Source organism: Rhinopithecus roxellana, chromosome 19, assembly GCF_007565055.1.
Source record: "Rhinopithecus roxellana isolate Shanxi Qingling chromosome 19, ASM756505v1, whole genome shotgun sequence".
Taxonomy (NCBI): Eukaryota; Metazoa; Chordata; class Mammalia; order Primates; family Cercopithecidae; genus Rhinopithecus; species Rhinopithecus roxellana.
In genome coordinates this window covers 24,184,709-24,200,785 of record NC_044567.1, presented here as the reverse complement: position 1 = coordinate 24,200,785, position 16,077 = coordinate 24,184,709, and the positions used below count along the sequence as shown (strand labels likewise).

Sequence of the window (16,077 nt, the reverse complement as noted above, 5' to 3'; positions counted from 1 at the left end):
AAAATAGATCCGGAGAGGTCAAATGACTGGCTCAAGTAGGAGAAAGATGGGGGCAGGGACTTTCTGATTTGCATATGATTTACAAACCTAATTTCAAAGTAAGAAAATTAGGGGACGTTGACTTTAATATTAAAATGAAACAATTAAAATGAAATGAAACTTGAGGTTGAGGGTGGATGCTACACTACTGAGAAAAATGGCAAATCAGCAACTTTTGAGACAACTCAGGATATTTGATGCTTAGAATTGAAACGTCTTCTTAAGTGTCTCAACCTGCTGATTTCTTTTAGGTCTGTTTATTTCTATATTCAATGAAGTAGTGTCTGCCCATTCACGAAACAAAATGGTTTGTAACTTCTTAGCCTTTTTTTTCTATTGAATTAAGTACAACATTAAACCGTTAAAATGACCTTAAGAAAATCAATATTGTCCCCGGGCTCAAGACCACTCACTCCACAGCTTAATTGGTCCTTGGCTTTCAGCTTTTGACTCTAGACTTGTACTCTCCAACACAGTAGTCACTAGTTGCAAATGGCTAACAGGCACTTGAAATCTGCTAGGTAAAACTGAAATGTGCTATAAATGCAAATAAGTGTGGATTTTGAAGGTCTGGTTAAAAAAAGGAATGCAAACTATCTCAACAATTTTTATATTGATTGCATGTAAAATGATAATGATTCTGACATACTGAGATAAATAAAATATATACTTCACATTAATTTTTACTTTTTTTTTTTTGAGACAAAGTCTTACTTTGTCACCCAGGTTGAAGTACAGTGGCATGATCTTGGCCCACTGCAACCTCCGCCTCCCAGGTTCAAGCGATTCTCCTGCCTTAGCCTCCCGAGTAGGTGGGACAACAGACATGCGTCACCACACCCAGATGATAATTTTTGCATTTTCAGTAAAGACGGGATTTCACCAGTTGGCCAGGCTGGTTTTGAACTCCTGACCTCGTGATCTGCCCGCCTCGGCCTCCCAAAGTGCTGGGATTACAGGCATAAGCCACCGCGCCAGGTTCTAATTTTTACTTTTTTAACAAGGCTACTGAAAAATTTCAGTAAGAGCTACTTATTTAGCTCTCATTAAATCTTTTTTTAAAGTTTATTTTTTATTTCAACAGGTTTTAGCTCTCATTGCATTTCTATTGGACAGTGCTGCTTTAGACCTTGCAGATTTTTCAGAATCACATATGGACCATCAGGTGCCCTTTCCTGGACTTGTCTGTCTCAGGTGATGTAACTCTGTCACCTTCCTGGAGGCCAAGTGGTAGTTTGTAAGCCAGTGCTTCTACCGGCTCATTCAGAATGGAGCCCCTACAAGATGGAAGGGGTTACAAAACAGTTTTAAATGCAGATCATTGAGTGAATCCGTATTTCAAAGAGTAGAAGACAATCGGTGATTATTGACCCAGATTATTGATCCAAAGTGACCTCTAAAATTAACCTTAAAATTCCTGATTGGCTCCTATTTTACTTGGATTATCTCTTTTAATCATTGTAACAACTCTTATTATATATTATTTATACATAAGATATTGCAATCATTGCAACAACTCATATTATTATAACAACAAGCTATTATTACATACACATTCTACAAAGGGGTAAATTGAAGTTAGGGAGCTAGCAAGCATGGAGTTCTGCTTGTTTGCTTGCTTTTTGAGACGGGGTCTCACTCTGTCACCCAGGCTGGAGTGCCGTGGTGCAATCTTAACTCACTGCAATCTCCACCTCCCAGGCTTAATCGATCTCCCCACCTCTACCTCCCAAGTAGCTGGGACTACAGGCACATGTCACCATGCCCGGCTAATTTTTGTATTTTTTTTTGCAGCGGGGGGTTTCGTCATGCTGCCCAGGTTGGTCTCAAACTCCTGGGTTCAAGCAATCTGCCTGCCTCAGCCTCCCAAAGTGCTGGGATTACAGGTATGAGCCACCGTGCTGGGCCAAGTATGGAGTTTTGACCCCAGTTGGTCTAACTGTTCAAGTGCCATTATAGGCAAGATTATGGACTGCTTGTGTATGCTCTATTTTGTCAATACATGACCTGACACATACTAGATGGTTAAAAAATGTGTGTAGTTAACTGGTCATATAGTATGATCTCAACCATGTAGGAAAAAAGATACATAGGAAGAGTCAATACATCAAATGTTAAAAAGTGATTAATTATGAACGGTGATGATATGGACTTTTTTGGGTAATGTATATTTAAAATTTTCATCTTTATGTTTTTATGTATCTGCCAAACTTTTGACAATGTGTAATGCTTTTATTTATTTATTCTGAGATAGAGTCTCACGTTGTCACCCAGGCTGGAGTGCAGTGGCGTGATCTCGGCTCACTGCAACCTCCACCTCCTGGATTCAAGCAATTATCCTGCCTCAGCCTCCCAAGTAGCTGGGACTACAGGCATGTGCCACCACTCCTGACTAATTTTTGTATTTTTAGTAGAGACAGGGTTTCTCCATGTTGGTCAGGCTGGTCTTGAACTCCCGACCTCAGCTGATCCACCTGCTTCAGCTTCCCAAAGTGCTGGGATTACAGGCGTGATCCAGCGCGCCCGGCCGACAATGTGTGTGTAATGTTTTTATTTATTTCCATTACTTTTTAAAAATCCCATATAACTCCTGCCCCCACACATACACAGCCTCCCTCATTATCAACATACCCCACCAGGATGATATACCCAAAGTCCATATTTCCATTACTCTTATTTTTTTTTTTTTTTTTTTTTTTTTGAGACAGAGTCTCGCTCTGTGCCCAGGCTCCGCCTCCCGGGTTCACGCCATTCTCCTGTCTCAGCCTCCCGAGTAGCTGGGACTACAAGCGCCCGCCACCTCGCCCGGCTAGTTTTTTGTATTTTTTTAGTAGAGACGGGGTTTCACCGGGTTAACCAGATTGGTCTTGATCTCCTGACCTCGTGATCCGCCCGTCTCGGCCTCCCAAAGTGCTGGGATTACAGGCTTGAGCCACCGCGCCCGGCCTCCCTCTTCTTTTTGAAAAGATTGACATTCAAACAGAAAGGTCAATCAAATGTTACCTCCTACCTGGTAGGTTCCAGGTAGATTCTGCCTGCCACTGGAATCCTGAGGATGGTGCTCAAGTCAGGGGGTGGGGGCAACGGGAGGGCAAGACTTCTAAGGAGAATGGAGACCCCTTTAGATGTGAGGTCGAGGAGGGTATTTCAGCCTGAGGAAAGCAGTGGAACAAAGATCCGGGGAGTCTCTCAGGGAAAGGGAAATGGGCAGAGGAGCGCTTACCTCATTGGATCTGGGGATTGCTGTCTCCTGGTGCTGGAACTCAGTTATAAAGGATACCAACCTTAGTTGATTTGAGTTCCTAGATTGAATTAGTCCTGGTTGTATAATTGACTTTGATATGTGGACTTTGGGTTCGAATTAGGTTTAATAAGATTTAACTGCTTCAAAGGGCTTTATAAGAATTCATTTTATCCTTCAAATCTGATTTCAAAAGCTACCTACTTTATGACACCTTCCCTAACTTTGATGCTCTTCTTCATTTTTTTTTTCTTTTTTTTTTTTTTTTCTTTTTTTGTTGATGCTCTTCTTCTAGTGCACTTATTATGCCATAGTAGGTACATACCTTATTTAAGCAATTACCCCCATTGTATTTTACCTTATTCTGTAGGAAATGTTTCCTTTAGTGCCTCTCTTCAGGAATCTTGAGGGACAGGCAGGTATCTTATTCCTATTTGTATCCTAGGCCTAGCACAGAGCAGGAACACACTTAATTGAGCCAGCAGGTTCTCAATAATGATTTTTAAAATTATATTAATAATTAACATTAAGTAAGCACTGTGGCAAGCACTGTATCTACATTGTTTAATTCACCAGGCACTTTAGGAGAAAAGTGCTTTTATTACCCCCATTTTACAATAACTGAGAGAAAGAGAAATTAATTTGATCTAAGGTCAAATTTGGTCTAAGACTAACTAGTGCGGGGCAGAACTTTTTCTCCAGGCTTTGGGCTTCAGATCTGGGCTCTTCACCACCACAGATGAACAAATGGATGAATGAGGACTTCTTTTTCATTCCGTGGCTGCGGAAGTGACATGGAAGACTCTACCATTCAGTTTACAGATACAATTATGTATCTATAATACATAATACATAATTATGTATCTGTAATAGTTACATAAAATTACAGTAAGTCCTAACTCACTGATATTTCTAACTTCTGAATCATCTTTTTCTTCTTCTTTCTTGCCATCCTAAAACCGTCAGAGAAACTGTTTTGAACTTTTATATTGAAGTGTAACCCATCCAAGCACTGGGTGTTTTATGGGAAAGAGAATGAACCTTTTGTTTGGTTCTTACTTCTTACCACCCACTCATTTGTAAATATACAAATATGAAGCACCTACTGTGTGCTAGGTATCTTTTTTTAGGTACTAGAGAGACAGAAGTCAACAACAACAACAAAAAAGTAGTGAGACCTTTACATATACTAGTTCTCCTGCTTCTCACAATAACTGTATGAGGTAATGATGACAACAACAATAATAGTTAACTCTTAACAGTGCTTATCTGTGCAGGGCCCTGGGCTACCTGCTTAATTTGCATTAACTCATTACAATAAGCTTGTGGGGTAAGGGGTATGTTTTCCCCGTTTTACAGACGAGGAAACAGACACAGAGCAGGAAGTGATTTGCTCAAGCTTGGAACCCAGGGAGTGTGGCTCTAATTCCCAGTCTATTAACTACAGGGCAATATTTTGTTTCTTAAGTTTCTATCTTCATATCACAACTTTTAGGTGGTGGAGTCTCGTCCCCATCCAGATCGTCTGACTCCCAAATCCAGAGGTTTGCGCCTGCACCCCAGCGGCCTCGCGAAATAAATGAGAATGTCTCGGAATTTTTGCCAATACTTTCTCTTCCAAAGAACTCAAACTGATTTCCACGTAATTCCCATTGATTTGTGAAATGAACCTTCCTGGACTGTAAATTTCCCCGCAAAGACAGGGCCAGGGCCACGGGTCATTTTACACTGGCCAGGGCACCCAGCAGGTGGCGCTATGTTAGTGGCCACCAGCTGGCTGCCCCGTCCCCGGGGCTCACCGCCTCGGCCGAAAGCTTCCCGGCCCTCCCTCGCTCACTTCTCTCTCCCCCTCCCCACGGAGCCCGGGCCCACGTGACCTCAAGGCGGCCAATGGGTGAGCAGAGAGGGCGAGCTGGTCCCTGTGGCCGCCATTAAAGCGAAGGGAAAACCCGTGAATTCGGATTAAAGGGGGAAAAACACCGCCCGCTGGGCCCACAAAATGGGGGAGACTACGGCGTCCAGCGGGTGAGGCCGCAGGAGGGCAGACGTTAGGCCGGCTCGGCCCAGGGACGACACGAAGACAGAGCCAGAGAATGGTCTGAGCCCGCAGACGCCGCCACCACCTCCGCCGCTGAGGAGACTCTGGGCTTAGGGTTCATCGCCGCTGCCGGGCCGGGGGCCTGGGCTTCTCTCCCGGTTCTCGCCCTTCCCGCCCCTGTGTGGGCGCCTCCCCGCCCGGGAGAACCTTCCAGGGCTTGGGCTCTGCCGTCTCGGACTCGTTTTTGATTATTTATTGTGTAATTTATTATTTTTCTTGTGGTAGGGGCACACATCCCCTCCGTCTCCCAGAGAAGGACGAGCGTCTGCGGGCTCCGCAGTCCGGCCCGCCAGGCGAGCGCGGCGCGGCCCTCCCGCCTCCGGCCCTCGGCCCCGGGCGGCTGGGTGCCGGCCGGGCGGCGGGGGCTGCTCGCGGCGGCGGCGGCGGCGGCGGCGGCGGCGGCGGGGGGGTGGGTGGGGAGGGCGGGCGGCCCGGCGGCCTCCTCTTCCACCGCCCCCCCAACTACTACCCCCCCACGCCCTCCCCGGTGTCTGTGTTTCTCTCTCTGGTCGGAGGCGGCGGTAATGGCGGATGGTGGGTTGTGGTGCCGGCGGCGGCTGCTGTGAGGGACGATGAGTGCCTCCTTCGTGCCGAACGGGGCCAGCCTGGAAGATTGTCACTGTAACCTCTTCTGCCTGGTGAGTCCCGGGGCCGGCGGGCGCCGAGGGAGGGGGGCCGCGAGGTGCGCCCTTGGGCCGTGGGGGAGGGGGCCGGGTCTGGTCCAGATGCCCGAGTCCCCGGGCGAGGCCCAGCCGGATCCGGCGCCCTGCGAAGCTCCGCGGCCAACCCCGGGAGACAGCGTTCGCTCTCCCACGGTCCCGGGCTCTGTTTGGGGAGTGTTGGCATTTTTTCTCGTTTTCTTTCGGACTCTCCTCTTCGCCGTAGTCTCGTCCTCAACTTGAGCTCCTTATCTGGCAGGACAGTAACCTTTTCCTCTGTCTTGCTTAACTGTTGCTTTTCTGCTTATTGGCCTTGTATCCCAGCTTCACACTTTCTATTATTGCCCCTGCTCCCCACCGCCTTTATGTCTCACCCTTTTAATTTGGTTTCCCTATGTAAACAGGACCCCAGAACTTATGCCTCAGAAACCTGTCTTCGTTTTACATTTTTTTTGTATGAGTCAAACTAACGCAAGGTTAGTTTCTTCCTTGGGTGACTTAAGATGTCTCTGTAAAAACCAGTAGGTGCCATTTCATGTTTTCTTTTTAAACTTTGAAAACAGTTTGCCATTTTTGACAATTTCTAGCCATCTTACTTTTATTAGAACGTAATTTTTTTTGTGCGAGTGAAGGGGGCTGATGGACGAGGTGCTGTGGTTTTGCACTGTTTCTATATTTATTGTGTTTTGGTTGCTTTTTCAGAATGTTTTGAGCAGGCTGCTCCCTTGTTTGATTGAAATGAAAAGTCCAGAGAAGCTGGGTGTAGGGATGACTATTGTGTAGGTTAGCCCAGGTCTGGTAACATCCAGCAGTTAAGACTTTCACAAGTACCAACTGTTGCAAATAACTTGGCCTGTGTGGGACAGTAGCTGAGCTTCATCAATGACTTTAAGTTTGGGTGACTTTATTTTTTCATTTTCTCCTTTGTGCTATGAGAAATATTAAGAGTATATGATAGGTAAGTGAGTTAAGTGGGCGGAGCACAACTAGTTGGCAAGTGTAAACTGCCAGTCATGTATCAGCAGTTTCATTTTTGGCACCTTATGCTTTGCTCCTTTAAGTTAGATTAAATTATTGAATTCCTCTTGAATTTCTTTCTGCATGCTAGATTGAGATCTTTCATACTCTCTCCTCTTCTACAGCATGTTTTTCTTTTCAATGTCCATTAATCAGCATCTCTTCACATATAATAAGACATACACCAGGTTTTGTATTCTATCTTATCCAACTCAGTCTATTTTTGGTACTTTAGGATCAGGCTCTTTGAAGATAGACTAGCACAAATCTGACAGTTCTTTGTGAGCAGCTATTTGACTTTTCCGACAGGGGTATGTGTGAAGAATTAACATAGATTTTTTCAGGACTTATTCAGATGTCTTTTCATTAGATACATTATTTCTGTAAATGTGGAATAAAAACCCATGATAGGGTCTTTAATAATTGATTTTCAGTTAAACGTTTGACACCAATGAGTAAATGTGACCATTTAGGACAGAGAAAAATGTACTCTGTTTGCATATTGAAGTGTGTGTCTATATTTAACTTCATTCAGTTTCTTTTATTTCTACTTGGAGTACATATTTGCTTGCTATTCAGTGACATGGTGGTGTTAATTTTTAACTGTGTTCTCCCTAAAATTGTTGGTTATTGAATTATAAAGTCTTTTTTTTTTTTTGGTTCTAATTTGCATTCAGTAGCTCAAGCATACATTGAAAAATTGTAATGTCTTAATGAAATAGGAGGCATCGTATGGAGTACTTTTGACTTTGAGTGAATATGCAATAATAAAACATTATGCTTTCTTTCCTTCAGGCTGACTTGACGGGAATTAAATGGAAAAAATATGTATGGCAAGGCCCAACTTCTGCCCCTATTCTGTTTCCTGTGACAGAAGAAGACCCCATTTTGAGCAGTTTTAGTCGCTGCCTTAAGGCAGATGTACTTGGTGTTTGGCGGCGAGATCAAAGACCTGGAAGAAGAGAATTGTGGATATTTTGGTGGGGTGAAGACCCCAATTTTGCTGACCTTATTCACCATGACTTATCAGGTGAAAGAAACTTTCCATTTCTAATTAATGATACGGCAACATTGTATACTTCTCCCAGAATATCATTTGTATTACAAATTAAGTTTGTTTTTGTGAGACACTTAGAAGGCCAGATAAAAATTGAGCTTCATGTTTTATTTCACCATGATTATTTTATTTTACTTAAATTATCCATGTTATAGCTGCGTTTTTTAGGCTTGAATGACTTTCTCCTTTTACCACCTCTCTTCTTAATTTCTCACCGGTAGTTAGGGTCCAAGGAAGGCATGCTACATTAATCTCAAAAAATGGAATCAGGAAACAGAGTTCCTAACAAAGTCATGTAATAGTTTTGAAGCCAGATGTAACTTTTGAGTCACTTCATCCACTGTCAAAGTTGAGTCTTTTGCATTAAATGGGCAGATGATTCTAAAAGTACTGGAAATGTAACTATCCTTGTGTTTGTGTGTGTGTATATGCGTGTTTTAAGGTATGTAAGTATTTTGTTATTGTCATTTGTGCTATTTGATTAACATATGAAGGCATATGTTAATTTAGTTATTTTTGGAAAGTGACTCATATACTTACTGTTCTGTCAAACATAATAAGAGACAAGTGCCAACTTGTTTAGCTTTCATAGGACATGGGATCATAATCTAAAAGGTTACACAAACAATTTTATTATGAGCAAATCAATGTGATTACTTCCTTATTTTCTTGACTTTTAGGACCAAATGCTACTTTAGAAAGAGAAACTATAGCTTTTCATAGTAATTACTGAAGCTTTAAACTGTCAAAGTCAGTATTAACTGAATCTTAGATAATAGGAATGTAAATGATTGGTTGTATGCTATAAGGTTCCGAAGACTTCAGTAAGATAGTTTGATAATGATTCTTGACAGATAAATTTAGGATTTCTAGATAATTTTTTTAAAGTTCTTGTTTGAAATTGAGTACTCTAAAGTTTTTGTTATTGTCCCTATGACCTATAGGATCTATTTTATTTCTGGATAGAATGTATTCTAGGTGTCTGTATCTTGAACTGGTACTTAGTAAGACCAACATTTATGTAGGAATGTACGTGTTACATTTGTATGTTTTGATAATTGCTTTTCACATTCTAATGAACATATTCTCCCGTGTTAATTACTATTTTTGAGAGTGATTGCATTTCTTCAAGAAAGCTTTCCAGCTTTTGTAGTTTTTCTAGTCCTTAGTTCTTTGTATTTAATGTAGTTCTAAATGTGTAAAATGATGTGTATATGTATATACATATACGTATACATGATGTATGTATATATAGTAGTTTTAGCAAGACAGTGCTTTCTAATCATGCCAAAAGCTAAGTCTGCCAGCCTCTATTTTCTTTCATTGACTTGGATATAGTATTTGAGTTATCACCTTACTAGAATGTTTGGAGACTGTATAACAGTGTTGAAAAACTATAAACTATTGATAAAATATATTTGTTGATAAAACATAATTATCGATAAAACTATGATGCTGACTTAGGGGCTTTGGTCTTCTTAATAAAGTTGGCAGAGCATCTAAACAGACTAAACAGATCTTTTTTAAAGATTTCATGAAATACACTTTGTAGAATCAAAGATAATTTTAAGAGACATATAATGTTTTTTTTCTTTTTTTCTTTTTAAGTAGAGATGGGGTCTTGCTATGTTGACCAGGCTGGTCTTGAACTCATGAACTGAAGTGATCCTTCCATCTTAACCTCCCAAAGTGCTGGGATTACAAGTGTGAGCCCTTGCACCTGGCCTAGTTTTACCATAATAGAAATAATATTGTGAAAGTTAAAAGACTATTAAAGTTAGATGTGAGCTGCTTTGATGTATATTGTTAAAAGTCAGTTTTTTCTTCTAGGTTTTATGTTACCAGTCAGATATGTTTTCTCCACTGAAACTAGGTTACAGTCTTAAACGTTTTTCTCTAGTTTAGCTTTGATTTTTAGCATAATTTTCAAAAATCGTAGTTACTTGTACCTTTAAAATAGAGAGTGATCAGCTGGGCACAGTGGCTCACGCCTGTAGTCCCAACACTTTGGGAGACTGAGGCAGGCAGATCGCAGGGTCAGGAGATAGAGACCATCCTGACCAACATGGTGAAACAGCGCCTCTACTAAAAACACAAAAATTAGCTGGGCATGGTGGCACGTGCCTGTAGTCCCAGCTACTCGGGAGGCCACTTGATCCCGGCAGACGGGGGTTGCAGTGAGCTGAGATCTCACCACTGCACTCCAGCCTGAGCAACACAGTAAGACTCTGTCTCAAAAAAAAAAAAAAGAAAAAGATAGCGATCTTGAACGTGAATGAAAGTAATTTTGGGGAGGTTGGTTTTTTTTTTTTTTGAAACAGAGTCTCTTTCGCCAAGGTTGGAGTGCAGTGGTGCGATCTTGGCTCACTGCAGGCTCTGCCTCCTGGGTTCACGCCATTCTCCTGCCTCAGCTTCCTGAGTAGCTGGGACTGCAGGCGCCCGCCACCACGCCCGGCTAATTTTTTGTATTTTTAGTAGAGACAGGGTTTCACCGTGTTGCCCAGACTGGTCTCAAACTCCTGAGCGCAGTCTGTCTACCCGCCTCGGCCTCCCAAAGTGCTAGGATTACAGGCGTGAGCCACCGCGCCGGGCGTAAATAACTTTTAAAAATTTATTAAAGTGAAGTGATTGAAATAGTAAACTGAAATACAATTAGGAGTGGTATGTGATCGTATTTATTGTTCCAAAGCTTGTCTTGTACTGTTTTAGTTTGCATAGTCAGTGGTATTTATATGTTTTAGCTTTTTTTTTTTTTAATAAAACCTGTTGTTAAGAATGTTGTTACTTAAATCAGACGTATCTTAAAGAATAATAAGATCTTTTCAGATGGAATGTATTTGTCTTGCCCTTTTCTTTGCTCTGGGGACAGCGTCTGCCTCCCTCTTGGGGTAATTAGTCTGCCTCTGTCTCTCTAGCTAACCCCTTTTTCATTTCTTCCCATCTGTGGCACTCTATTTCCTTCTTTTAAGCTCCCCTGAGAAGAGAGCAGCTGGACAGTACAGGGTAGCATCAGCTGCTGGAGGCAGTCCTGAGCTCCAAGTGGAGGTGTAGCACTGAGGAAAGGGGTACCGGAAGGACCCAGGTGGTAACTAAAAAGCTGGTTAATTTAGCTTGAGCCTGCTCTTCACAGACAGTGTCTTTCTGTTTGGGTCAGCACACACCACATCTTGTTACTGAAGTGTTTTTGATTATGGTGATAATATTGCCCTCGTTTTTCTTGGTAGTGGGGGAAGAGGGAAACAATTCTTTTTTCAAAGATTAGAATTCTGTTTTTCTTAACTGGAATATTCAATAACAGAAATACAGAATTGCGTTTATTTAACCTCCTTAGCTTCTTTGTGTCATGCAATGTATTTTAAAAAATTAACTAATGGGCCGGGCGCGGTGGCTCAAGCCTGTAATCCCAGCACTTTGGGAGGCCGAGACGGGCGGATCATGAGGTCAGGAGATCGAGACCATCCTGGCTAACACGGTGAAACCCCGTCTCTACTAAAAAATACAAAAAAAACTAGCCGGGCAAGGTGGTAGGCGCCTGTAGTCCCAGCTACTCGGGAGGCTGAGGCAGGAGAATGGCGTGAACCCGGGAGGCGGAGCTTGCAGTGAGCTGAGATCCGGCCACTGCACTCCAGCCTGGGCGACAGAGCAAGACTCCATCTCAAAAAAAAAAAAAAAAAAAAAATTAACTAATGAACCAATATTGATACTTTATTATTAACTAAAGTATATATTTGGATTTCTTTTTTTTTTTTTTGTCTAATATTCTTTTTCTTTCCTAGGATCTCATCTTAAGATACCCGTATTATATTGTCATGTCTCCTTAGGCTTTGCTAGACTGTGACAGTTTCTTAGACTTTCCTTGGTTTTGATGATTTCGACAGTTCTGAAGAGTCTGCTCAGATTCCATAGTGCATTTTAAATTTCAGTCTCTCTTATGTCACTTAGCATTTGTTTGGGTTACCTTCCTTTCAAGTTTAGCTGATGTGTAGAAATAGAATGTAAACTCATATTGCTAACTGGCAGAGATCCATTACAGCAAATCAAATCTGATTTAATACATACTTTAAACCCTCAGTTACTCATTTTGTAGCAGTAAGTCAATACTGTTGAGCAAAGTAATTTGCAGAGGCCGGGTGATTTTTGGATCAGGATTTGTGCTAACTAGTATTAGCCTAACTATAACATTTGGAAAGATATTTGTTAAAAAAAAAAATCTCCTGAATTCCAAAGCCAAACATAGATGATTTTCTTACTTTTTGTTTTATCCTCTATAGGATAATGATTAGTTGAATCGGTGTGGATATGTTTTGATACAAAAAGATTAGAAAATAAAACTCCTTTGGGGTTACAGCTTTTTTCTTTCTTTTTTCTTTTTTTTGGAGATGAAGTCTTGCTCTGTCGCCCAGGCTGGAGTATAGTGGGGCAATCTTGGCTCACTGCAACCTCTGCCTTCCAGGTTCAAGCGATTTTGCTTCATCCTCCCGAGTTGCTGGGACTGCAGGCATGTGCCTCCATGCCCGGCTAATTTTTGTATTTTTAGTAGAGATTTTAGTAGAGGTTTTGCCATGTTGGCCAGGCTGGTCTGGAACTCCTGGCCTCAGGTGATCTGCCTGCCTCAGCCTCCGAAAGTGCTGGGATTACAGGCATGAGCCACCATGCCCGGCCCCTTTTTAAAAAAAATTAAATTTTGTAGCTTTGTTTATGGTTGTGTGATAGTGGGTAAAAGAGGCATAAAATGGGTGACGGGAAAATCTTAGCTGAGTCCCTCTGGTCAAAAATCTCTAGTGGGTAGGACTGGTACTTTTAAGTGTACTGTTAATTTGCTTCAGAGCAAGATTGTTTCATTTTCATTGTGTCTTGAAGGAGAGTTTTCTACATATTTTTATTCTGTGTTCTAACGTTTTTGGAATTCAATTGCTGTCATCATTGACTTTTATTCTTTCCCTTTAAATAAAAATAAAAGCAAAAACTGCGTCCTCTCCCGTTTGTCATCTTAAAAAAATCATAGCAAGTTAGACTGTGATGAGACTCTTTGAGAAAACTGATACCTTGTGAACTAAAAAAACTCAGGGCTAAAAATATTTCTTCTTTTTCCTGGCTCCTGAGGTCTGTAAAGTAGATTTTAGTAACATGTTCAGATAGTTTTATTATACCAGAATTTTATCATAATGAATAGTGCTCAAATTAAGTGGACTATTGTTCTGAATTTAATTTTGGATATTTTTATTGAAGGATATTAACTGTAGTGGACTTTAACCTTAAATGACAGATGTTAATCGGATTGACAGATAGATAAACAGCCAGGCATAGGAATCTAGTCCCAGCCAAACTAAAACATTGTTTTGTGCCCCAGGTAATCTAAAGAGAGTAATTCATTTCTACTGTTGTAAAATTAACTTGTGATGTGGTCTGACTCTTCAAATTGGCTAGTCTCCTAGGTGACAACTTCATTTGCTGCATACTGTTCTTTTTGATCAAGTGTATTTTCTAAGTTTTCAAGTCAAACATAACATACTATGCTGTTCTTAAATCAGTTTTTCAAGTTTTGCCATAGATAATGATGCAGCCAACTTAAGGCTCTCAGTACATTTGTTGAATGTGTTGGTTATTAATGATTATTCAGGAGAAACACTGATCTAGCATTTAAACATTTCTCTTTATTTCAGGAACTACATGGTATTTTCTACCATGTTAATTTTTGAGCCATTCATTAGCATATGTTACATTTTAATAGTTTAGCAAAATTGTATAGGAGAAGATTCGTTTTTTACCACTGTAGAGATATTTAAAGATGCCAGTTTTGAGAAAAATGTTGAGTGCATGGTGTATTTGCTTTTTTGGTTGTGATTTTTTTTCCCTATTGATGGAGAATTATTTTGATGACTTATCACATGCTTTGGCACTACTGTATTCTGTATGTTCAGGAAGAAAATACGGTAATCACATTTAGCATTTGTGTTTTCTTCCAATAAATCATCCATGAAAATTTCAAGAAACACTGATGATTAAGAATTGTAATGCTGATAGTAACAGAAAAGTACTAAGAATGCAGAGTTGAAAACTTTGTTTTCTCTGGACATAGAGCTACAAGAGGAAGAATTTTTTTTTTTGTAGAGATGGAGGTCTCACTTTGTCACTCAGCCTACAGTGCTTAATCATAGCTCATTGCAGCCTCCAACTCCTGGACTGAAGCAATCCTCCCACCTCAGCTTCCCCAGCAGCTGGGCCTACAGGCAGGTGCTACTATGCCCCACTAACTAAAAAAAAGTTTTTTTGGAGTCAGGGTCTTCCTGTGTTGCCAGGCTAGTCTTGAACTCCTAGCTTCAAGTGATCCTTCTGTCTTAGCTTCCCAAGTAGTTGGAATTACAGGCATGAGTTATTGCACCTGGCTAGAGGAGGAAACTATTTAAATGGATTAAGCAGACTTTTTCTATTAGGCTCTGGTTAAGTTCAGAAGAGCTAGGTGTTCCCTTCTCCTTCCCCTCCCTATTATAATGCTGGTGTTGAGATTCAATAACTTGTTTCAATTAGTGTAAATAGTGCATATCACTATTCCTTGGGTGAGTTGGTTGTACCATTTCACTTTTCATATCTGAATACAACATGTAGAGAGTACTTTTATTAAGATTATTAGATTGTCAGCATATTAGAAGCTTGGCTCCGTAGGCTTCTTGTTTCTAAGTGATTCCCAAGAAAATCAAAAACCTTCAGACTTTTTATTGAGCATTATTAGGACTTATTCTCATTTTTCTCAGCAACAAAATGTGAAATTATATTACTTTAGTGTAATGGTTGCTTAGTCACTTGCCATATAGATGAAGATATACTTCAGAGATATGTTGGGTTTAGAAAACCTCAACAGGTGGTCTCTACTTGTTTGTTTATGCATAGCTCCCATTTAGTGTTAATGAGAATTTTGGGCATTGGGGACATAAGATGCCCACGCCCTTTGAAAGCATTAGAATAATGAGGGAGAGATGCTTGAAGATTAATACTGACTACTTTTCTAAACCACATTCAATATTCCCTTTTTTTTTTTTTTTTGAGATAGAGTCTTGCTCTGTCACCAGGCTGGAATGCAGTGGCAGGATCTTGGTTCACTGCAACCTCTGCCACCCAGTTCAAGTGATTCTCCTGCCTCAGCCTCCCGGATAGCTGGGACTACGGGTGCATGCCACCTCGCCCAGCTAATTTTTGTGTTTTTAGTAGAGATGGGGTTTCAGTATGTTGGCCATGCTGTTCTTGAACTCCTGACCTCAGATGATCCGCCTGCCTCGACCTCCCAAAGTGCTAGGATTATAGGCATGAGCCACCGCGCATGGCCTCACATTAAATATTCTTAATTCATTTAACTGCGGGTTTAATTGAAATAGATTTTACAAAATAAAACCATACAATTTTCAGAATTTCATGTGAAAATTTATAAATTATTGTGTTTTAGCTTTTACTATTGCGAAGTTTTTTTTTTTTTTCTTTTTTTTGAGTCAGAGTCTCACTATGTCGCTCCCACAGTGGAGTGCAGTGGCGTGATCTCAGCTCACTGCAACTTCTGCCTTTCGGGCTCAAGTGATTCTCATGCCTCAGCCCTTTGAGTAGCTGGGACTACAGCTGTGCCATGCACGGCTAATTTTTATATTTTTAGTAGAGATGGAGTTTTGCCATGTTGGCCAGGCTGGTCTCGAACTCCGGGCCTCAAGTGGTCCACTTGCCTCGGCCTCCTAAAGTGCTGGGATTACAGGCATGAGCCACCACACCTGGCCTAAGCCTCCCTGACAGCAGGCATGAGCCACCATACCTGTCCTCAGCCTCCCCAAAAGCAGATTTTTTTATTTACTGTTTTTGGGAAGAAGGCAAAGTCATTCTCTAGTTTTAAATGAATAATTTATTCGAAGTTTGTAACAACTATACAACTTTTGATACTTACAAATGGTAACTGTGTCTTGGGTCTTTGATGCTTTAAAACTTAGAT

At 41.1% G+C, this 16,077-nt stretch overlaps 1 protein-coding gene across 2 annotated transcripts in view; it reads left to right on the top strand.

The window, feature by feature from the left end:
- The first annotated feature begins 5,801 nt into the window (after positions 1 to 5,801).
- MED13 (mediator complex subunit 13) overlaps positions 5,802 to 16,077 on the top strand; it is a 127,438-nt gene continuing 117,162 nt past the window's right edge. Inside the window, exons 1-2 of one of the 2 annotated variants that reach the window (XM_030923087.1) lie at positions 5,802 to 6,016; positions 7,850 to 8,084. In XM_030923087.1, the coding sequence (XP_030778947.1) occupies positions 5,951 to 6,016; positions 7,850 to 8,084 (301 nt within the window). In that variant the 5' untranslated portion in view covers positions 5,802 to 5,950. The remainder of the gene's footprint in view (positions 6,017 to 7,849; positions 8,085 to 16,077) is intronic. The other variant, XM_030923086.1, reaches the window with a different exon arrangement.